At 49.0% G+C, this 21,341-nt stretch overlaps 8 protein-coding genes across 8 annotated transcripts; 3 read left to right on the top strand and 5 right to left on the bottom strand.

Moving 5' to 3' along the window:
• Positions 1–1,755: 1,755 nt before the first annotated feature.
• Positions 1,756–3,356, top strand: FOBCDRAFT_243606 (Rad9-domain-containing protein; the record flags this gene model as incomplete). Its single annotated transcript, XM_054706869.1, has 5 exons — positions 1,756–1,869; positions 1,930–2,067; positions 2,123–2,486; positions 2,535–3,148; positions 3,195–3,356. The coding sequence occupies 5 exons, from the start codon at positions 1,756–1,758 to the stop codon at positions 3,354–3,356; spliced, it is 1,392 nt and encodes a 463-aa protein (XP_054562844.1).
• On the bottom strand, positions 3,252–4,556 carry FOBCDRAFT_298553 (regulator of chromosome condensation 1/beta-lactamase-inhibitor protein II). Its single transcript, XM_031190196.3, has one exon. It carries the CDS (start codon positions 4,495–4,497, stop codon positions 3,409–3,411), a length of 1,089 nt encoding a protein of 362 aa, XP_031034181.2. The 5' UTR covers positions 4,498–4,556; the 3' UTR covers positions 3,252–3,408.
• Positions 4,557–4,819: 263 nt separating this feature from the next.
• Positions 4,820–6,662, top strand: FOBCDRAFT_279331 (uncharacterized protein; the record flags this gene model as incomplete). The annotated part of the gene is made up of 5 exons (XM_059611561.1): positions 4,820–4,935; positions 5,226–5,243; positions 5,297–5,357; positions 5,419–5,530; positions 5,629–6,662. The coding sequence occupies 5 exons, from the start codon at positions 4,820–4,822 to the stop codon at positions 6,660–6,662; spliced, it is 1,341 nt and encodes a 446-aa protein (XP_059465834.1).
• A 209-nt stretch (positions 6,663–6,871) lies between these two features.
• FOBCDRAFT_279332 (uncharacterized protein) lies at positions 6,872–8,351 on the bottom strand (the record flags this gene model as incomplete). The annotated part of the gene is made up of 5 exons (XM_031190200.2): positions 6,872–7,169; positions 7,223–7,584; positions 7,637–7,954; positions 8,009–8,176; positions 8,238–8,351. 5 exons carry the CDS (start codon positions 8,349–8,351, stop codon positions 6,872–6,874), a joined length of 1,260 nt encoding a protein of 419 aa, XP_031034185.2.
• A 1,193-nt stretch (positions 8,352–9,544) lies between these two features.
• Positions 9,545–10,168, bottom strand: FOBCDRAFT_243609 (ribosomal protein L32e; the record flags this gene model as incomplete). The annotated part of the gene is made up of 4 exons (XM_031190201.2): positions 9,545–9,653; positions 9,708–9,829; positions 9,921–10,045; positions 10,132–10,168. The coding sequence occupies 4 exons, from the start codon at positions 10,166–10,168 to the stop codon at positions 9,545–9,547; spliced, it is 393 nt and encodes a 130-aa protein (XP_031034186.2).
• Positions 10,169–10,507: 339 nt separating this feature from the next.
• Positions 10,508–11,590, top strand: FOBCDRAFT_231523 (ribosomal protein S9/S16). The gene is made up of 4 exons (XM_059609864.1): positions 10,508–10,704; positions 10,773–10,844; positions 10,972–11,061; positions 11,112–11,590. Exons 1-4 carry the CDS (start codon positions 10,639–10,641, stop codon positions 11,310–11,312), a joined length of 429 nt encoding a protein of 142 aa, XP_059465835.1. The 5' UTR covers positions 10,508–10,638; the 3' UTR covers positions 11,313–11,590.
• A 244-nt stretch (positions 11,591–11,834) lies between these two features.
• FOBCDRAFT_52769 (AAR2 protein-domain-containing protein) lies at positions 11,835–13,768 on the bottom strand. The gene has a single exon (XM_031190204.3). It carries the CDS (start codon positions 13,621–13,623, stop codon positions 12,085–12,087), a length of 1,539 nt encoding a protein of 512 aa, XP_031034189.2. The 5' UTR covers positions 13,624–13,768; the 3' UTR covers positions 11,835–12,084.
• A 4,169-nt stretch (positions 13,769–17,937) lies between these two features.
• FOBCDRAFT_206453 (uncharacterized protein) lies at positions 17,938–19,475 on the bottom strand (the record flags this gene model as incomplete). The annotated part of the gene is made up of 4 exons (XM_031190205.2): positions 17,938–17,966; positions 18,018–18,350; positions 18,417–18,597; positions 18,759–19,475. 4 exons carry the CDS (start codon positions 19,473–19,475, stop codon positions 17,938–17,940), a joined length of 1,260 nt encoding a protein of 419 aa, XP_031034190.1.
• Positions 19,476–21,341: the final 1,866 nt, after the last annotated feature.

Below are 21,341 nucleotides of genomic sequence, written 5' to 3' on the forward strand. Positions count from 1 at the left end.
ATGATTTCGTCTGCCATTAGACTGGAGGTACACTGTTCTTCTTTTCTTTGGCATCTCATTGTGATGGACTTCAGTAAATGCTCAGCACTGAGAAGCTGTGTTCTCGCAAAGGACGCACTAACATCCAATAGCGGCCTTGCCAGAACAGAGACTTCTGCCGTACCATCCCTTCGCACCAGTTAGCAAGGCGCCTGTACTAAAAGGCTGATTAAGGATGGGAAGTGAACAGCAACCTAATAAGAGCAATATTATGATCAGTGATCTGCGAACAAGAGGCAATGGGAGGGATCTGGTCGTTGAGAACTCCATTAACCGTCATTTTCTGATGAAAGAACAAGGTTGGACGCGAAACCCATTTCCTTGTTGTTACAAGCGCTAGAGCCGCTTTAACGCTTCACTTGTGCGGTAAAATCGAAGAGTGTTGACGCGTAGATATCGAAGGCTTAAGGGCGGGATTATCGTGGCTTTTCGCTGATGGTGTTTCACTTGGATGGAAGGAGGCAAGATTTACATGCGTCAAGCTTGATTTTGGAACACCCATGTTAGAACCTCCCTTTAGAAGAGGCAAGAAAACTTAGGACCTTTATCCCAAGTGCCAAAATTAACTGATCTAAAGGTCTCCTAAGCCCACCCTAAATTTACCTAAATCTTTCTATCTCTTAGGGTAGAGATCCTCAGTTTTCTTGCTCCGTGAGGGCCTCCTTGGTCGCTTAAAAATATGCCGCCAAGGAAGATTATACTGTAAATCAACCTCGGTTGAGACAAACAAGTAATGGAAGATAACTTGCGAAATAATTTATTCAATTTACAGATGTTACCTTTATTTCAAAGTGTGTTCATGTTTGTAAGTTCTTTCAGCCAGAAACAAAGTGATAAAGAATAAAGAGGGCAACCTTGACCACGTACATCATGTGTGGCGTGACCTTGACACCGCCACTAAGCCTACGTCACTGAGCGCCAAAAGATGTTACTGGTGAGGAATCGTAGATCGAATTACAGAGAGGCCTCTGCCACGGTCCCTGCCAAGGCAGCGATTGGACTGGGCTTGTTATGCCAACGAGATATCGTATAAAGTTGATCTGCAACCCCCCAACACCTTATTTTCCTCGTAAACAAGCTTCTTTCAACGACATCTCTTCAACTTCAACACAAAGGTGAATACAAGCCTTTCCCTTCCGTCAACCATACCTGAGCTAATGATATCCGTCTAGATAACCTACACGTTCAAACTTGCACAACAAAAAAACAAACAACATCATGGGTCTTTTCTGGTCAAAGGGAGTCGGTGGTCGCCATTTCGGCACCAGTGTTCATGTTGACAAGCATGGCGTCCGACGGGGCCCTTGGCGATTCTCTCTCGGAAAGTTCAGCTGCTTCCGTCGCTAAGTAGTTAGTCGATCTTCTGATGGAACAACAAACGCCTTGACGGCGCTGGAACGATGACACGACAATAATGGATTCTTAGGAGTTTTGGGTCGGATGAGGGATAAGTATTAGATTATTCCTCCTAATACAACTTGACTTTTCACAAAATTGAACTTGGCTGTGATGACGATATATTTTCTTGGTGTTTTGATCATCAGCTACAGGGTAAGTCTAGTGGAGTTCCGGATCCACATTCAACTCCGACTTGTCATGGCTGCTCTTTGAGCGTGAACGCGTGCCTGCCATTTCAAGTTGAAGACATTGACCTCACAACTGACTTCAAACATGACGAAAATATTTTCATGAGCCATTCGAACAATTCGAAGTGTCATGGCGCTACTCAATTTTACTCTCAGTGAGGAAGGTGTTTCCGCCTTTCGTGATGCCCTCATCTGCCTGAACAAGTTCAGTGACGACGTTTCACTCGAGGCCCGCAAGGATTCAGTATGTTCAACATGTGCCAGAAGGCTCCCATCGAGCTCATTACTCACATCTCACCTCTAGTTTACTCTCACTACCCTCAACACCTCAAAATCTGCTTACGCAAGTGTCAGATTTGCGACGACCAAGTTCTTCTCCCGGTACCAGTACCAAGGAAGTCACCAATTCCGTGACCGTTTCTACTGCACACTCTATATCCGAGTAAGCTCAATCTTCCGTCAAGGCATAGATGGACCTCCTCACTGACAACTTGAAGGCTCTGATCTCCTTATTTCGAAGTCGTACGGGCCCTGACTCACAAAGAGATGCAGAGAAGCAAACGCTCATCGACAGATGCGATGTTGCAATTGAAGATGGAGAGGGGGTTCAAAGTCGATTCATCGCACGTCTTATCTTTCGAAATGGACTAACTTCCACACACCGTCTGCCATTTGAGGTCTCTGTCCCAGTTCATGCCAAATTCAACAAACAAGATGCTCCTCACCACTGGACAATCTCTTCACGCACATTGCGGCAGCTCATGGATCACTTTGGCCCTGGTATCGAGTTCCTCGATATCAACACTGATGGAGATCATGTAAATTTTACTTGTTTCAGTGAGAAGACTGTGAGCGAGGATGGTGCGCATCTCTTGACAAAATGCCTGCCTATAAGCTGACATTGAATAGCGGTCTTGAAAAAGCCACTCCAAACGTCAATCGCCGTCGAAGCGGATGAATTCGACGAGATTGATGTCGAAGACAAGCTTCACATTGTAATATCCGTCAAGGACTTCCGCGCTATCATTCAACATGCTGGCATCACAGGCAACGATGTGTCAGCCCGATACTCAATTCCTACACAACCCATCCAGCTTTCGTATACTGGCGACGCTATGTCATGCGAATTTCTCGTCATGACTATTGGCGAGCGCGGGGCCAACACTGGCCAGAGGACTAAGAAAGGACGCAAGAACGCAACCCAGAATACTGGCCCGCGTCTTGAAGCCACATCACGGCGGCCGAGCATGGCTCCTCCAGAGTCACAACCAGCACCCGCGCCAGCGCCTCCTCCCCCATCGTTGCCTCAGCATAATCCAACACCACAGATGAGCGCTGCTAGAGCCAGCGCCTCGCGCGTAGGGGCGTTTGACCTTCGGCCCTCGCAGAGACCGGCACCACCTGCGACTAACAGGTCCGAGAGTCTATTCGTTGAGGATGAAGGTTGGGAACCTATCAATTACGAGGATGAAGAGCTTGCGGAGGACAATGCTAAGCTGGGATGGGATCATAGCATCGATCCTGTAAGTTGCAAAAGCCCTTCTTTTGACCGCGTACTGACTATAGTAGAACGCTTCTGATATGGACACGAGCCGCTTCTTGGAGAACCTTGCTCCTGTTGAACCTCAAGCCGAAATTCCCCATCCGCCACCAACAGATGCTGAATCAACATACATTGAACCAACACAAAAGTTGATAGAGGTCGAAAGTCTGGCCCTGTTCCCCGACTGAGGACAAGAAAATGTTATGAAGGACGAAAGATGTGGCATCTAGACGAGTATATTCACTCAGCTGTAATGAATACCCAACTGGTGGCACACCCTGCCCCGACTTCTCCTATTTTAGAGCCCGGGGGAATGAATTTAGACGAAGCAATCACATTCCACCGTCCTTTGACATCGTTATCCTCAACTTGAGGTCCACAGTTGCCGTGTTCACCCCATCCCCATGATAGAACATCGCCTGCGGTAGAGAGAGCAACAACATGTTCGCTGCCGATTGCAATCTTGCTCAGCTCGGGTAGATTCGGTGGAGGTAGTTGTCCGTGATCATCTCGTCCCCAGGCTTGTAGAGAACCGTCCTTCTCCAGTACATAGATATTTCCCCAACTTGAGCCTACGTCCTTCCACCCAGGACATGTCTCGGGTGCACCTGATTGAATTTTCCATTTGTCTGAACCCAGAACCTTGATGTGTCCACTTTGTGGGTCGCCGAATAGACATGTGAATTCTCTGCCACAGACAGCTCTTGTGATCTTGAAGTCGATGCCCTCGATCTTTCTAGGAGCATGAAGTACTTGACCCGGCTCACCAGCTTGGGACTTTCTCGCATTACCCCAGCCGTAAGCATCACCATTGTCGAGAACTGCAACGACATGTCCCATGCAAGCAGCCAGGTCGACAACTTCTGTTCCTGAAGGTGGAAATTCTCGAATTTGGGTTGCTGATGGTGTCCGAATGATGAGTTCTCCCAGACCTAGTTCGCCTTTCATACCCGCCCCGACACTAAAAACTCGAGTCTTCTTTCCATCTGCATCTTTAGCCACAATGATAGAAGCCTCCCAGGTTGCTGTGATCAAGGCAATCTCGCCAACTAGAGATTCTCCATCCTTGGTAAGCTGAATCTCTCGAAACACAGCTGCATCTGGACCAGTGTTCAATCCACATGCACCAGGCGTGGGATCACCACTCCAGTAAAGCTGGCCGGTTTTCGTAAGAAGCAATGTATGGTTCCCACCCGCTGCGACTTTTGTAATGGAGGAGGTTGGAGGGTCAGGGTGGAAGAGTACCTGCTTCGGCACTGAAACGTCTTCTTTGTGGCCAATGCCCAGTTGACCAGAGCCATTTGAGCCTAACGCAAACACGACCTCCATTTTTCAAAAGAAGCGAAATTATGAAATGAATCAGTGCAAGTCACCAAAAGCTCCTCTCGATATTCCGAGTACTTCTCTTGACGCTGAAGTGGGTAGCTTCATAGATCCACCTATCGCTATAACGCGAAATATCGTTGGCTTACGTAACGCGCTTCAAATCTCCACCATAAAGAAGGTCGCGAACTTTTTTTTCACTCTGACTTTTTCTTCACTCTCAAACACACTCTTTTGAGCTTTCCGCACAAAGCTCTTTCAAAGCACAGTCGCTTGAGAGGATGTGATTCGTGTTTCCTGCTCTTGCTATCATCGCGCAGCAGATAATATGGCTTCACAATCGCAGCCCGTCCCTGAGGGGATGGAGAACTTCGTCGTCGGACTGATTGGTATGGGCGACATGGGCAAGATGTATGCTGAAAGGCTGTCTGCCGCTGGCTGGAGGTAAGTCTTGGATCCATTGCGATCCGCACTTCCAGCTCCAGCTTCTTTTCTTCAAATGGTAAGCCAACTCTTCCTTCTCAACACCCCCTCCCCTCTTTCATGATGACTAGAGCGCATTTGGCTCGAGCATTGTTCAGGGACGCCTGGTGTCCGTTATGGCCATCAGAATCGGACCTGTGCTCTCAATGATGTAAACGCTTGCTACCTTAATTATCAACTGTCTGAATTTTCACCCATCTACCTCATTTTGTTAGCACTTCTGCTTTGACACAAAAGCTAACATCTACAAGAACAGATGCTTTCTCCCTGTGAATGCAACCCCGTACCGGATGCCGAGTGGCTAACGGCGGATTTACTTTAGAATCATGGCCTGCGACAGAGAAGAGAATCAGGAGAAGCTTCAGAAAGAATATGCTGGAAATGTATGGCTCAGTGATTCCTGCCTGCTCTGCCTCGCTCCAAGTCGCTGAAGCTATCGAATAGAAAAATATAGAAATTTGTCGAAATGGCCACTATGTTTCCCGCGCAAGCGACTATATCATCTACAGCGTCGAGGCCGCCGTCATTGATCGTGTAATTGCTCAGTATGGACCATGTACGCGCCCTCTCTTCGTATCCCTTGTGAATGTTTCCTTCGAGCGTCTCTTCTCGAGGTTAAACAGTAGTCATCTAGACACTGACTGTTGCGACTAGCTACCAAGCTTGGTGCCATCGTTGGAGGGCAAACCTCTTGCAAGTCCCCCGAGATCGCTGCCTTCGAGGCTCACCTCCCCACCGACGTCGATATTATCTCGTGCCACTCACTTCATGGCCCCAATGTTGATCCGACTAACCAGCCCCTTGTGCTCATCCAACACCGCGCCCCAGATTCAGCTCTTCGAAAGGTTGAGATTGTCCTCAGCTGTCTCCGCTCAAAGTTTGTCCATCTCTCAGCTCGCGAGCACGACCGTATCACCGCCGATACTCAAGCAGTCACCCATGCAGCCTTCTTATCTATGGGTAAGGCGTGGCACGCTAACAAGCAATTTCCTTGGGAGCTGAGTCGATATGTTGGCGGTATTGAGAATGTCAAGGTCAATCTGATGTTGCGCATCTACAGTCAGAAGTGGCATGTATACGCTGGCCTTGCTATTCTCAACCCTGAAGCGAGTGAACAGATCTCACAGTATGCACGAAGCGTCACCGATTTGTACAAACTCATGCTCGAAGGAAACCGTGAGGGTTTCAGAGAACGAGTCTACCGTGCACGCGACAAGGTATTTGGTCCGTCCACGTCCTGGGACACACGCCCCTTGCTTGAGCCGTCGATCCTGTCGTCCTTCTCGCTCGGGACGCCTACAGATGAGCCTCGACCCAACAACCATCTCTCGATCCTTGCAATGGTCGACTGCTGGGCGGCGCTCAACATTGTACCCTACGATCACATGCTCTGCAGCACTCCTCTATTCCGCTTGCGCCTTGGCGTCACTGAATACCTGTTCCGCAACGAAGATGTCCTCGACGCAGCCATTGAGACTGCAATTGAGGATAAGACGTACCGTAGCGATGATCTGGAGTTCACTTTTGCAGCACGGGCCTGGGCCGAATGTGTGAACCTGGGACATTTCGAGACATGGGAGAAGCGGTTCGTGAGTACCCAGCAGTTCTTTGAACCACGATTTGAAGAGGCCAAAGTGGTGGGTAATCAAATGATGAAGAAGATATTGGAGAATTCCAAGGATAATTAGTAGAGATGGGCCAATCATAGGTTAACAAAAGAATCATACTCCCACAGAAGCAAATGTTCCAAGACTCTAGACAAAGCCTGACTCGACCAAGTATTAACCAGTCCGACAACCTCTCAAACGCCGCAAAACCCCAAACCAGTTTTGAGTGCACCACCAAATCTTGTAACCTCACTGGTTTCCCAAGCACACACTTTTCATAATCATCGTCCTTACACTTGAGTTACCACATCGGGAACTCTAGCCTCAATGCTCTCCTCTGTCATCGCAACACCATGGTCAGTTCCGAGTGACATAGGCGATGGTTCTCCACTATTGCCTTCATTCTCGGCCCCTGAGGACTTGATATTGGAAGCATCGCTGAGGGAGGAGGTGGTTGTTGAGACAGTATTTTCAGCGCCACCAAAAAGGCTCCATGAATATCCGTCAAGAGGAGGGATATTAGACGTACTAGACAACAGTTGATCAGTCAAACGGCGACGTGCGGATCTCCGACCAGGAGTAGTGGGACTGCGCCGTCTTTGTTAATAAGGCCGGCGCAAAACATCACTCTAAACACTTACCGGGGAATCCGTGTGGCGCGCCCTCTCTGTCGTGGGTGTTGACCGTGGGTTCGATCATCTTGATGCTCGTCGGGCACCTGGAAAGTAGCCAGCCATGGCCAAGGGTTTCCCAGTAAGTCAGGCGTCGATGCAATAGCCTCTGCATCACCCTGAGCGGCGTCGGCCAAGGCCTTCTCCTCGTCGCTCATACGTTGTCTTCTTGCAGTAACGTTCTTAACAGTAGGCAACTGCCGTGCTCCTCTGAGTCCAGAGATTGCACCCCTAAGCCCGTTCCGAAAAGGTTGGTTCTGATTGTGACTTGTGAGCATACGGGCGATCTGCTCGTCAAGCAGTTCCATCATTTGACGATTGCCGATCTGAGGCTGGATGCATTGGTCAACAATCTGCCATTGATGGTCGAGGATCTAAACTCACTCTCGGGCGGTGCTCGTCAATATGTCTAACAACATCTTTGTCAATGACTGGCCTTCCGCCTAGAGACTCGAATCCAAAACCGGCAGCAGCTGTTGGAGTAATCTCGCCATCGGCGACTGCATTGAGGCTCAAAAATGCCCGATCAACGCACGCAGGGCGGCACCTTTGGCAGATCTTGTACTGGCAAAGGGCGTCTTCGTCAAGGGTCCGTTGTCCCCTGTCATTGAAAGAAGACTCGAAGCCCAGGGGTGGAAGAAGGTTGCTAAACAGAGCCGAGGTGCTTTTTTGTCGTTCCTCCTTTGCAATAACTTCCTTTAACTACCACAGATATTAGTATACTTCCAGGGCTACAGGAAACTATTGTTGCCTCACTTCCTCTCGCTGTCTTAGGATAGTTGCAATTTGATCTGGTTGGTAGGATGCCATCTGCTCGGGAGTGAGTTCTTGAAGAAAGCTAAGTTTGTCGCGTCGAGCTTCTGCGCTGCCTTTTCGAATAACCATGTTCTTGCGAAAGCTGAAATCCAAGTAGTCCATGCATGGCTGCTTTCCAGTTAGCTACCAATTTCTACCAGATGTTTCTTTTCAATGGAAGGCCTCTCACCAGTTTCTCCTCAATCATTTTCTCATGATCCTGTGTACACTGGTAGAGCCACCCAAACTGACCGGGCTCATGACAAGAGGAACATTTAGAGTCCGTGTCGTAAATCCGCGTCATGGTGAGATGGGTGCATGTTGGTTTATAGGGTTGCTGCTGCATCAGCCGTGGTGGTAGAAACGCCATTGTCATGCCGGAGAGGCCAGAATCGGCGAAAATACCCTGAAGGTGCATTCAATCAAACGCTTGAGCATATAGAGAAGGCGACAAGGTTTCGAGTAAAGGAGCCCGAGTCAAGTCGTAAAAGGCTGATTGACTATAAGTGATGCCGTTTATAAAGTTGCTTCATGATATTGACCAAGTTACCAGGAAGGGGAACAAGAGGGGCTCAAGGGAAAATTGCAATTCAAATGAAATACGGAAAGAGAAGATTCTTTTTACTTGCAAGCTGAAGAGGTTTGGCTCGTCGTCATGGCCAGCTGTCATGCCATGAGAATATGATATTGGGCAAGTGCGAGGCAAGTGGCAGCTGCCTGCCAACCGCCAGGGTAGCACCATTAGGACAAACTCTTCTTTATACCTTTTGCAGACGAAGGCATCAGTCTTCAGCTTTTAAGAGGGGGATAGTTGCAGTGAAGCGTGCTCTTGGGATGTATTTAAATTTTGTTTGAAGTTGGTTCTCCTAGACTTTCATCATGTCGTCCTAATGGACATCAGTTTGCTTCACTTCAAGGCTGTGATCTTTGTCATCGAGTCACGGTTTCCTCAACTTAGCATTGTCTTATTGAAGATGCAGCGAAGTGTGTTGATGAATCTGTTTGCGAACGACAAAGCTCTCAGGCATTCATCATTCATTATCCTGATTGTGTCCAAGAGCTAGGGAAGACACCCACAGGATTGTCTAGCCTCGCGGATTATTGCAACCAAGTTCGGGCTTGTGTAGGCACCGACGACATAATCAAGATTCGCTGCAGAAGTGAAACGGTCAATATTTCGAGGGCATTGGGGGAGCAGATGGGGCCTTCATAGGGAGTCTTGTTTATTTTCATGGTCTCATCCACAATTCACAACATGTTCACCCGAACCCCCACCAGAGACCTCATCAGTTTCGAGTGGATCAGACATTTATTCCATGTCACTTCCGACTCAAAGAGATTTTGCTGCTCAAGCGGTTGATGCCAGATATCATTGTCGTTCAACGGCGCGTTTTTATTCTCTAGCATGCCATGGAGCTATGTGCTAGAACCGCAAGTAACGCAAACCCCTTTCCGATGCATAACCGTAAAGCAGCCCAATAACCGATCCATTTCCTTTTAAACCTCGGTGGTAACCTTCGCCTTGGGGTTGGTGACCTTGACACCCAGTTGCTTGGCGCGGGCAATGATGTCAACTCGCTTCCTCGACGAGACGTTGTGGGCAATCCTGAAAACATGGTTAGCTAAGAGTTGGTCGAGTGAAATTGGAGGGAGAGCGTACTCGGCAGCGTGGGTTCGGTTGTGCATAAGGAGAAGCTCGACATCGTTGACGTTGCTGACGAGGAAAGCCTTGTGGCCGGAGGGGGTCATGTAGCGGGTCTTCTTGTTGGAGCCATAGCCGATCTGAAATCACACAGGATTAGTACTAAGTTCCACGTCCTGCCTTATAGAAAGTCGATAATTCTCATCAGGCCTCGCAAAAGGTTCGACATACAGAGGGCATGGCAATGGTGCCGCGGAATCGTCGTCGGACACGGCTGTCGATACCCTTAGGCTTGCGCCAGCTGGGGTCGACACACTTGAAGCGATCACTCTGGTGACGCTCGAAGCGCTTCGTGCCTGCACACACAAGTCAGCATTTTGACTCCCACTCGTTTCTCCTTCGTTCGCTCGTGTTGTCGCTAAGGAATGTCGATTTTACGTACGCTTCTTGACGATCTTGATGTGCTTAGCGGCAACCATTCTGTAATATGTTAATAAAGCGTCTTGGTTGATGATAGATGTGGTTTGCTGACCTGACGACTGCACAGGGGACGGTTAGTAGAACGTTGAACTTCGGCTGTGAGTTGTTAGACGCACGAAAATTTGTCAAGGTGGGCAGTCCGGCTCACAATGCTCGGAGTGTTCACGTGCAGTGCCCTAACGAGGGTCTATGGATTTGGAGAAATGTGAGTTGGCCGTGAAAAAAGAGCGTGCAAATCTTACTCTGAAAAGGACTAAGTCCGTTGATGTAATTTTGTCTATGGCGTCTTAATTTTTTGCAGCCCTGGATCTGTGTGTGGGTCTTCTTCTTATTGGGCCAAAAAAAAAGGCAAGGTCCCACTCTGCACTAGCGCCTTTCACGAAAGAGACAGAATCTAAACTCCCGCCGAAAGATCACCACGCTTTCAACCTCCGCCCGCCGCCCAACGACAACACCAAGACCAGCAATCATGTCTACTCAGTCAGTGCAGTGTTTTGGTAAAAAGAAGACCGCCACCGCCGTTGCTCACTGCAAGGTACACGAAATTCCCAGCAAAAGACGTGAGAATGAGCCAGAGAAGCTGACATGACTTGAAATTTCCAGGCTGGCCGCGGTCTTATCAAGGTCAATGGACGACCTCTCTCGCTCGTCCAGCCCGAGATCTTGCGCTTCAAGGTACGATTTACGAATTCCCTCGACCGTTTACGAAAGCACGTCGTTCAATTATCGAACTCGAAATGACGATGCTCCCGGATGGTGTTGTGTCTTGTTGGGAACCAAAGTGTTAACGCTCTTATCCTAGGTCTACGAGCCTCTTCTCGTTGTTGGCCTTGACAAGTTCGCCAACGTGGACATTCGCTGCCGGGTCTCAGGGGGTGGCCATACATCTCAAGAAGGTTACCCTTTTCCGTCGATTTGAACGACTTACTAACTGTATACCAGATCTATGCCATCCGACAGGCCATCGCCAAGTCCCTGATCGCCTACTACCAGAAGTTTGTCGATGAGCACTCCAAGAACCTCCTCAAGCAGGCTCTCGTCCAGTTCGACCGAACCCTCCTCGTTGCCGACAACCGCCGATGCGAGCCCAAGAAGTTCGGTGGTAAGGGTGCCCGCTCTCGCTTCCAGAAGTCTTACCGTTAAACGGTTCAAGATGTTTGTCGGAATGGGGCAAAAAAGCGTCGAGCCGGAGTGTTGGTGCAGTGGAGGATACTACGGGCAGTGCGAAAAAGGGACTGGAGTCACAATTTCCCTGGTTTGGGGATGGGTTTCCCATTAGCATTTGCATGGTCTTGCTTTTGGCGGATTGTAAAGGATCTGGCAGGCAAATGAAATCTTCAAAGTTAACGACGCGGCCCATGCTGCCTGCTACGCACTGTGATGTTAATGAATTGCCTCGTTGCTGGACTCGCTCCGATACTCAGTTTCCATTTTTTTCATATGTGACGACACCTGTTTTCAAATTTTGATCAGAGCATGCAAAATAACGTCACTAGGCTTATTTCCGTCGAGTCAAGACAATCCAGTAGAGGAAATGCAGTTCGCAAGCCCTGTCAAGTCGAATTAGCGTCACTTACCAGTTGGACTGTTGGCCGTGGTTCAAAACCACTACCCTTCTTTCGTGCTATCATATTCAACTTTGGTCTGTCCATTATACGTTCAATGTGTTGATAGAAGCCAAATGTTTAGTGCTTTGTTGCTGTTACGGGAATAAATCCCAACTCCTAACTCCAGCTTTGTAAACTCAATCGTTTCGCCAATCCAACTGCATTCCGATGCTGAGCTACTCCTTACACATAAGGTAACACATTACGCTCTGTTTCTTCCTTCGCGTCTGGAACCCCCTTACTGTTGTTGGCTCTGCTAGTCTCCCCCAATGTTTGGAAGCACGAAGCATTCTTGTGAAATAGCATATCTAGTCGTTCCACGAGACAAGATCGCGTTGTCGTCCAGACTCATCCAGATCAACAATCTCTGGTGCCCACTCTCCACGCTCATCTTCGGCTGCCAAATCAGCAACCTCCAGCTCGACTTCCTCGCCATCTTCCATCATGACTTTACCTCGACGTAGATAGTCTCCGCGAAGATCCCAATCCAGTGTACCAGTCACAACAGCTTCAAGTCCCGCAAAAGCTGTAGCAACAGCCAATTGCTCAGGTGTGGCATTGTTCCCCAAGCCTTGCAGAAATTCGTCCAAGCGTCGTTTGTAGACAGTGAGTGAAAGTCGAAGATCTTTGGTTTGTGATTCTGCAGTATCAAGAATTGAACCTTCAAGCCAGGAGGCGCTGTACGTGAGTTGGGCCGTCAAGGTGCGAATGAATGCAGCTGCGAGAGATGGTCGACTGAGGGGGAGGAGATGAGCATGGAGAAAAATTTTCAGCAACATATGCCACCATTGCTGAATGCATGAATCGTTACCAAGGTGGACGCCTACAACGAAAGAGAACTGGAATTCGCCGATAACGTCGTCAGGGCTCAGATCATTATCAGAAGCATCAACCTGCGACAAGATATAAGGAGTTGCATCCGTGGCTCTTAAAGTCCGGTCGGCTCCGGTGTTATCTGTTGAGTATGTTTTGGTCCGTTGGCTGAACGCGAAGTTGAGCTCGCGAGCCTTGAGCAATGGATTTGAGATTGAGTTGTCAAGCTCCATCTCGCCAGCCATGAGTATCGACCCTTTGACACGATCGCCGGTATGTACTGTCCAATTATCGTAGTTCTGTCCTGTCACTCGATTGAGAAGGCCCTCTGTGATCTTGCCAGTTAACTGCTCCCACATGTTGAGATTTCTGTGTGAGGTAGCCTGAGTGAATTCACCGTTGGCGGCGTTTACTGCACTTGGATCTTGATAAGGGACGAGTTTTGAGTGAATAGTGTCGAGGTTATCGGCTTGGATGCGGGCTTCAGCACGAGCTGAGTCACCCAGAACCTCATTGTATCGATCCCACTGCATAACATGGACAGTGTCGACACTGTTCGTGACAACCCAGAAACCACACCGAGCAGAAAGACCTCCTGGATGAGCGACCCAGAAGAAGTGAGCACCTGGTGGTATATCCCTGACGCCACCAAAGTGCTTAGCTGTAAATGATATTGAGTCGTACCCAACCGTGAAGACTTCGGGCAAGTCTAATATGAGTACCACATCTCCGCCTCCCATGTTGTGTGTCAAGGGTTCCCAGCTTGGGCTGTGGAAGGAGTTGGAAGAGCCATGTTGGGAGGTCTTGATCACAGTATTCTCACTCTGTCCCGAGGGAGGATCCAAGGGCGGAGGGCCATCATCATCTTCTTGCTCATGAGGCGTCTCGCTGACTTGATGAACATGAAGAGTGCCCAGAGGATGTGTTCCTAGTACTGACACGGACTTTGCAGAGCCACCGCCGAAAGATGCGCTTGAGTTCGATTTCGTCAGACCCTTAGGTCGTGACGGAATGGACGGGAGATCTCCCTCCATTTTGATAAGGCGGCAATGGGTCCTTTCCGGAGCCAGCGACGGAAGCTAATAATCTTGAATATTCGGATAATGTTACTCCAATCTTGGTATTGAGTTTCTGGGTATCTCAGTATTGGTACGAGATATGATGGGATGTAAGGTACAGTGCTGAGGCTGATATTGCTATGCGCCGCAAAACATCAGTCGATGGCGGGGTAGCAAAAAAAAAGTAGGCAGCCCAGGTAATGAATGGGAGAAACCTTATCAGATGTGATACAATGCTAGATACCCGTGGGTACTTTACCTGAACTTAGTGAATTTTTGGGATGCCCTTCTAAATTCGATAAAGGTTCCAGGTTTCATATGGCCATTTCTTTGCGTGTTTGACTTCACATTTCTCTTCGTATCCAGGACTTTCTTTGACCGCGTGGCACGGCCTATGCACGACAGCACGTCATCAGCAAAAGGCACGAAGGAGCTGAATGACGTTCTGAGACAACGGGATCAAGGAAATTGATATTATAAACGGAGACGGCTCATTTATCGAACAACGCAGTTGTGGTCCAAATTTACCGCTGAGATAATGTATGAACTTGACTGCGATGTGGTGACTGATTGCCTGATATTACCTTATCCCGCTTTTTTTCGTCAATACTCTGAGCATCACTTCGGCAAGGCGAAAAAGAAATAATTTGACCGCAAAGACCAGTTTTTGATATTAGGTTAATACAGTACTTGGATATCATCACAAGCAAAAATTACTCTCAAATCTTCTCAGCAACTCTGTATCATGTGAAACTGTGAGTATCATGCCACCCCCTCAAGTCTTGGAGTCATGGATATCTCAAACTTCAGCACTTGCTTGAGAACTAAGAGGAAAGCATCTGTTCAAGTAATCGGTCCTACAATGGGACTGAGTTGATGCATCCCCTGAGCAAAAGCACGTTTAGATTTCTGGCTGCCTTGTGTTCGTCCCGAACCGCATTCCCGCAAGCCTCCAAATTTGATGTTTAGCGGTCATTTGGCCCACTGCTGTACTCACCTGATAATCTGTCGTGAAACTGAATACAAAGCGAATTTGACGATTCGAACTGCAACGTCGGTAGTGATGCTGATGCACCCGATGCTGCATGGTCACTCAATCACCATCTCGATAGGCTTATCCAAGAGTTACTAAACCTAGCAGTCCAGAATAGTCGAGGCTTTGTATGTGAAACACAACATACGCTATATCCACGATCATATAGCCGCCAAGAACCATCCTTTCAGCTGTCATCCCAAAAGCTGATGGTTTGTTCCTCCACCGCACGCCCTGTTTCGACATCGCATCCTTCCTGGCTCCCTGCAACGTCACCACACATTAACCGCAACGAGGTAGAGCCCTGCTATGGATCGATGCTAGAGCAAACACTGCCACTATCATGGATCCCGTAAGTGCCGGTCAAGGATGCTTTGCGTGCGTCCGTGTGCGGCGTAAGTTTACTACCATGCAGAGCTTGTGCATAAACCCTGGCTCAGGCTCGGAATGACCGATAGTCGTACTGCCGGATTTTGTCTACTGAAAGAAACACCTTAATTATTGAGTATAGATTCCTCTAACAGGTGAGTATTCTTCTACAACAGAGCATCATTGAGTATAGAGTATACTGGTGGACAATCTCTTGGTGGCGTGTGATGGCGTTCAGAGATAAATCGTCCCACATCTACGATGAAACATGACAGCAATTTATTCCAAGGTCACAATAACGAGTATAAAGTATCCCGGAAAATTAGATACTGTACTTCTGGTTATTAATTTGTGGTTGGACTGACATATGCAGCCAACTTCAATATATATCCATGTAGTTCAATTTAACCGTGTGCTCTGTAACCTCAGCCTTGTCTGTGACACAGCAGCCAAATCATCGTGTCATACCGTTGAACTCGAAGACAACCCGTCAAATAGTCTCGTATCACGTACCTGAATCCATCAAACTTCACACCCGTCTCAGACTCTAAATCTCCACACCGTTGAGAAAGTATAAAATATGTATTCAACGGCCAGCCATTGCCGTTCAGGCGTGTAAACCTTGGTTTGACGTCCCGAGACAAAGGAACTAACAAGACCAGCCTAGACAGAGTTCTACACCATGCGAAAATTTAGTTCCATGGGGTAAGCATATACCGACACGAAACAATTCCAGACCCCAACAAAGGGGCATGGCCCATGTCTTGTCTCTCCTCTTGTCTTTCCTTGTGTTACCTGACAATTCACTTTGCTGGGCTTGCAAGTAACGTCAGTGAGTAGGTGCTAAAAGACGAGCGGCTAAATTCTCCTAGCGCCGTGTGGTCGCCCCCTTGTTCATCCGCAACGGCATCAGTCACACACACACACGCACACGCACACTTTGGGGTCCTTTGGCTGCACGCTACGCACGCACTTTTCTCGCCTTGTTTCGCTTCGCTTTGGTCTTGGTATAAGTTAGTTGGTTCACTTTTTTGTTCTAGTTGGAATTTCCCCTTGCTAGGCCTTTTTGCACGCGCTGCTGTACACGCCCCCCTTGTTTACTTTAGTCCCCTTTCTCGATGAGACGTTACAGCACCGTAGCTTATCTGCATTCAACGGTGGTTTATAAGGCTGCGAGCATCGTGTCCAGATGCATCGCAGAATAGTGCTCCTTGAAGAGGACTGACTCATTAACTCTCGTTCAATGGCATTTCTTGAGTAATTCTCTCCTGACTCGAGTTACATTACAACCCTTGTCTATATCATGAAACTCTATCCAACATTTGTATCCATATTATATATGCGCAGCAGATGCATGGACCTCGAGCAGCGCCGTAGAATACAACTTCATCCATAACTTCTCACATTCCCCCTTTCATCACATCCCGGCTGTAGATCCTCTCGAGTATCTATCTAGTCTACTGGGCTGTCGGGTCATCAACACCAACCGCATACGTACACCAGACGCATACGCATACGCACACACCACACACTGGCCTCTCGCCAATCTATAGATCTGCTGGATATATCGTTTTCGCCCCCTCCACTTGGCGTTGCTTAAAGCCGAGAGACATGATCAGACCACTTCCATTCACCTCCTTGTTAATAAGCTAACGTGCACTACACATGTACGTCAGGCGCTTCCATGTCTTGTGTTACCCGACCTTTCCCTTCTCTACCCTTTGCCTTGCCCATCACCACCATCACCCAATCTACAATCCTTGCCTTTGGGCTCTTTTGTTATTTCACACCCTTGACTTGGACTTGAGACTATCCGCGTAGATTAGCGTCTGTAACACAGCAACATAACTCAACCACCCCCATCCCATCCTATCCCTTTGCTGCAGTATTATGTGCAACACATCCCTACTACGGCACGCCACCCACGCTTAACCAGGTTTAAGCATCATTCCGATGTGTCTTGATCGATTTCGCCTCTTCTGAAAAGAGATAGGGCTGACTTGTGACCCGACAGACCGGTTCACTAAATCTTTGTCGCATTCTGAAGTAACCGTTATGAGGACTTGAGTGTAAATAAATCATCATCACAAGTTTACTCATTGTTCCGCACTTTGATTCATTTAAGGCCCAAAATGGCAATGTAATTGTTCACGGAGAGGGCACGATTTAAGTTAAACATGGAACTTTTTAACAATTGTGGCTTAAAAAATGTACTCATTTCACAGAATGTTACCGCCCATGCAATCATCATATACTGTCGATGCATCTATTCGTACCCCCCCTGATTGGCCCCTTTGACAAGTTTAAGTGAGGCCGTCGTATAATAAACATATCTTCAATCCCATCACACCATTGACCACACATATGCGAGAGCAAATCGGTGGCCATGCCCTCCGCTACCGCAAACAGATTGCTGCGGTTGGGTTGGACAGGCCTCCCAAACATAACAGATCGTCGTAAATGCAAATAAACACGCCAAACCTCCAGGACCGCCCACCCCTGACCAGAGCCTGATGCTGGTGAAAAGAATTTGGCAACTCCTCATCTCAAGATCTTCTTGAGGGCATATACGTATAACTCCAAGAAATGAAACCAAGAAAAAAAGGTCCAATAGTTGAAAGGGTATGCAGGAAACCCAATGAAGGTCTGGGACCAGCCAAGGGGCTATGCGAGTCGAAGTAGAGGAGTAATTACCGGGCCGAGTAAACGTTGATTGCGTTTCTTCCCCTCCAAATCGGCCATGCTCTCTGAAGGTCGCATCAGGTCAAACTGATGGCAGCTCAGAAGCACAGTGATCGTTCCAATATAGTACAGCGGGTATTAATCTTCTTTCTGACTTTTGGTGAGTTTCCTCCTCTAGTACCTTGATCCTTGCTTAACCATCCGTCTTAGTGGCTTGGGGGTTGACCACCGTTTGCTAAGCCTGGTTAGTTCATCCACTAAGCCACCCTCTGCCTCTGCGACATACATTGGTAAGGAATGCCCTGACTGGGCTGCGCGTAAGGTGAGTGAGGTTGATAATTCGAGTACATATGGCTGTTGTTATAGTCGGGAAGAGGCTGCTGTGGAACGCCAGAAGGTGGTGGCGGGTACTGAGCAGGCTGGTATCCGATGGGAGGCAGCTGAACTGTTCGGCCAGGATAAGATGAGGTAGGCGTGCCATCAGGACCTTGAGGATCGCCACCTCCATTTTGAGCAGCAGCGGCGGCAGCAGCCTGGCGTTGTCGCTCCTCTTCAGCCTTTCGGTTGGCTTCCTCTTCCTTCTTCCTCTGCTTCCACTCCTTGCGAATCTCCTTGAATTCTATAGTCATTTGTTAGGCATATGTGCTCATCGAGAAACATATCTGCGCAGTCGTGAGCAGCTTACCTTCGGGTGTTCGCTTCTGTCCGTGAGACTGCATGGTAACGTGAGCATTCAAGTGGTTCAGTGTACCATAGGCCTTTTCACAGCCATTCCATCCACACTTGTACATGCGCTCGATCTCCTCGTATCGTCGCCTAGGTCGTTTATGCTGTTGCGCACCTGGAATGGGAACGAAGGAGTAAACCTGAGAATGTTAGTAATGATCGTATGTCGAGTAGCAGGCAATCCATAAAGCTGAACCAAAATTGGAACAATCAACGCGCTTCCCACATCTTCAACGTGCGCGCATTGCACTCTCCCCGTTCCAGTTCACTCTTGAGCATGTCTGCAAGAGTCCCAACATACCTGGTTTGGTCGTGCTTGAGGTGGCGCTGAAGCAGGGTTTTGGGCGTAAACTGGGTGGCCGGGAGTCAAAGGCGCACCTCCGTGCTGAGGGTAACCAGCCCAGTCTGGCCGAGGCTGCGCATACATGCCGCCGCCGGGGTGAGAGTAACTGTGTGTCATGTCTGGGTTAGGCGCGTAGGGGGAATGCTGCCCATACGAAGCGTAAGTTGGGCTCGGCGCGGCGATGGACGGATCTATAGGAACATCGTTGTCAGATTTGACCGGATGGGTCTGATGGCTACGCCCATCCTGCTGGGGCATTGACGGACTGTTCTGTTGTTGCGCCATACCTCCAGTGCTGGTGCTGCTGGCAGGGTGGTATGAACGCTGGACGTGCTCTGGGAAAGATCCTGATCGGGCTGACTGAGGATAGACGCCGTACTCGGAGGTGGGAGTGGCTGAGGTTGAATAGTTGACTTCCTGCTTGACAGGATATTGCGCAGCAGATGCGTGATCTGCCCTCGAACCTTCAGAATTGGTGTCGCCGAAGTTGCTTGGATAGGGCGAAGGCAAACCTGACTGCGAGTACTCCGTAGCACTTCGTTCCATAGAGTTGGGAGAGCTGAGGAGCGTGTCAAGGGTCGCCTCGGAACCAAGTTTCGCGATATTGGAAGCAGAATGCAACGATGCGTGGTTGTCAACAAAAGTATGAGGTTGCTGTGTTGGCACCAGAGACATGCTACAGCTCCACGGGGCTGATGATAAAGAAATGGCCGGCGAGGTTTTAGCTCAGACCCGCGTCAAGTTGGTGTTTGCCAGTAGCAGGGGAAAGAAGTGTAATATGGCTGAAGCGCTTGCAACAAGACTTGCGGCGGCGCGGCAGTATATGTTGTTGGCGGCGGCAGTAGTAGCGCCGTTTGCAAGACCAAAGGTTGGTTTATGGTTAAGTGCGTGATGCGAGCTCCTAGGCCGAGTCCTTGAGCGCGGATCTTGCTGGGGAGGGGAGATAGAGATGGGGGAATGGAGCCTAGGGCAAGGATAGTTCGCTTTTCCTCGATCACAGAGAGGTCGGGCTAAGTCGCCCGTAGTTCTTGGGGAGCGACGCACTAATATAGTGCGATGTTGAAATCGGTCTGGTACGGTGGCTCTGCCGAGAGCCCAGAAGCAAAGAGGGTCTAGCGCCTAAAAGCCTGAGATGGGCAGGGTGTGCCAAAGTGTATCTTCCCACGATACACTGACTCTCGTCTTTCTAAGAGCGACTCAAGACCGTGCAGGGGTGGGGGGGGCGTGTGCTTCTGTGTGCTATACGTACGTCTACGCAAGAAGCCTCCTGTAATGACGGAGAACTCGAAGAGGTGCGGGACCGAATAATTATTGTAAGGTCCCAAGGCGAGAAATGAACGACGGAGTGTGATGGGCAACGTACACTCCTCGGCCTTGGGGGCAAAAAGTTGTTGATATCGGTGGGACCAGCCGTCAAGGAAGCGTAACGAACGTATGTATGAGTTGTATGTATGTAGGTATGCGCGTCGAGGTTTGGATGACAGTCGAACTGGACTGGTCTGACTTGTTTGCTAGGCTGGAAGATACCGAAGTGCAACGGGTCGACGCGAAACAGTCGGTAACGTACCGCACAGTAGGGACAGGGAGCGAGTGAGCAGAATGGGATGGGACGGTCTAGCCAACACACTCCAGCACAACTTAACCCAGGGCAGTGGCAGTGGGATCCTGCGCTTATCGACCTTGGTGGATAGCGTGTGTTTGTTCGAACGAGAGGGGCGTGCGAGTTTGGGTGCAATTTTTGCAGCGATGTCGATTACTGTAGCAAAAAGCACAGCAAATGAATCCAAGTTGGGGTATTTCCGTCGTAGTGCGACAGATGGTGGATGGCCTGGACTGGACCAGCTAGACTGGGCTAGACTTGGCTCACAGGCAAGAAATCTGCTAGCTTGAGGTCGATCGTTCTGCCGAGGAATCCCCACGTCGCCGGTGCCGGGAGCCGCTGACTCGTTGGTCTTTGAGCGAAAGCGGCGAGTAATTACGAGAAAGACTAAGCGTCCTTTCAGGGGAGACCTTATGGAAGGTTGAGGTAAAACTCGAATTCGTATGGCGTACGAAGAGGAATTTGCTGTCGAGTTTGGGGCTATGCGGAGGTAAGAGGAAGGGGAGAAAAAGAGAACTTCCTGGAATTGAATTTTTTTCCCTTCTTTTCTCGAATTTGTCATATTATCCTTACCAATAATGAAAATCCAAATGAGAAATGCACCCCCGTGCTGCTGGAAAGAAGCAACGCATCAAAGGCAGCGTGCTGAGCCAGAGGAACGGGAGATCCCTGTCCCCTGTCAAGGTAGCTAGCTACCTGACCTTACTGTGTGTGTCCTGGAATCTGCGCCTGTCCTGCTGGCTGGGAATGGGAGGTGGTCTTTGCTTTGCTCATCAATATCCCCCCTTGTTTGGGTGCAATCACACACGCAGGATGATGACTTGCGAATTTGGTGACGGAGTGTGTGTAGAAGAAAATCGGCGAATTTGGTCATGATTGGTCTTCTTGTTCATCTTCCATTGAATGGGTCCATTGTACGCTATGGTCTTGATCATGCTTTG

The sequence above is a fragment of the Fusarium oxysporum genome, chromosome IX (genome assembly GCF_013085055.1).
Source record: "Fusarium oxysporum Fo47 chromosome IX, complete sequence".
NCBI lineage: Eukaryota > Fungi > Ascomycota > Sordariomycetes > Hypocreales > Nectriaceae > Fusarium > Fusarium oxysporum.

What these genes read in the sequence shown, in the direction of transcription:
- FOBCDRAFT_298553 (XM_031190196.3), bottom strand. Translation starts at nt 4,497, where the DNA reads ATGGAGGTCGTGTTTGCGTTAGGCTCAAATGGCTCTGGTCAACTGGGC.
- FOBCDRAFT_231523 (XM_059609864.1), top strand. Translation starts at nt 10,639, where the DNA reads ATGTCTACTCAGTCAGTGCAGTGTTTTGGTAAAAAGAAGACCGCCACC. An exon ending in CCGAGATCTTGCGCTTCAAG is followed by an intron (nt 10,845 to 10,971) that starts GTACGATTTACG and finishes CTCTTATCCTAG; the next exon opens with GTCTACGAGCCTCTTCTCGT. An exon ending in GGGGTGGCCATACATCTCAA is followed by an intron (nt 11,062 to 11,111) that starts GAAGGTTACCCT and finishes ACTGTATACCAG; the next exon opens with ATCTATGCCATCCGACAGGC.
- FOBCDRAFT_52769 (XM_031190204.3), bottom strand. Translation starts at nt 13,623, where the DNA reads ATGGAGGGAGATCTCCCGTCCATTCCGTCACGACCTAAGGGTCTGACG.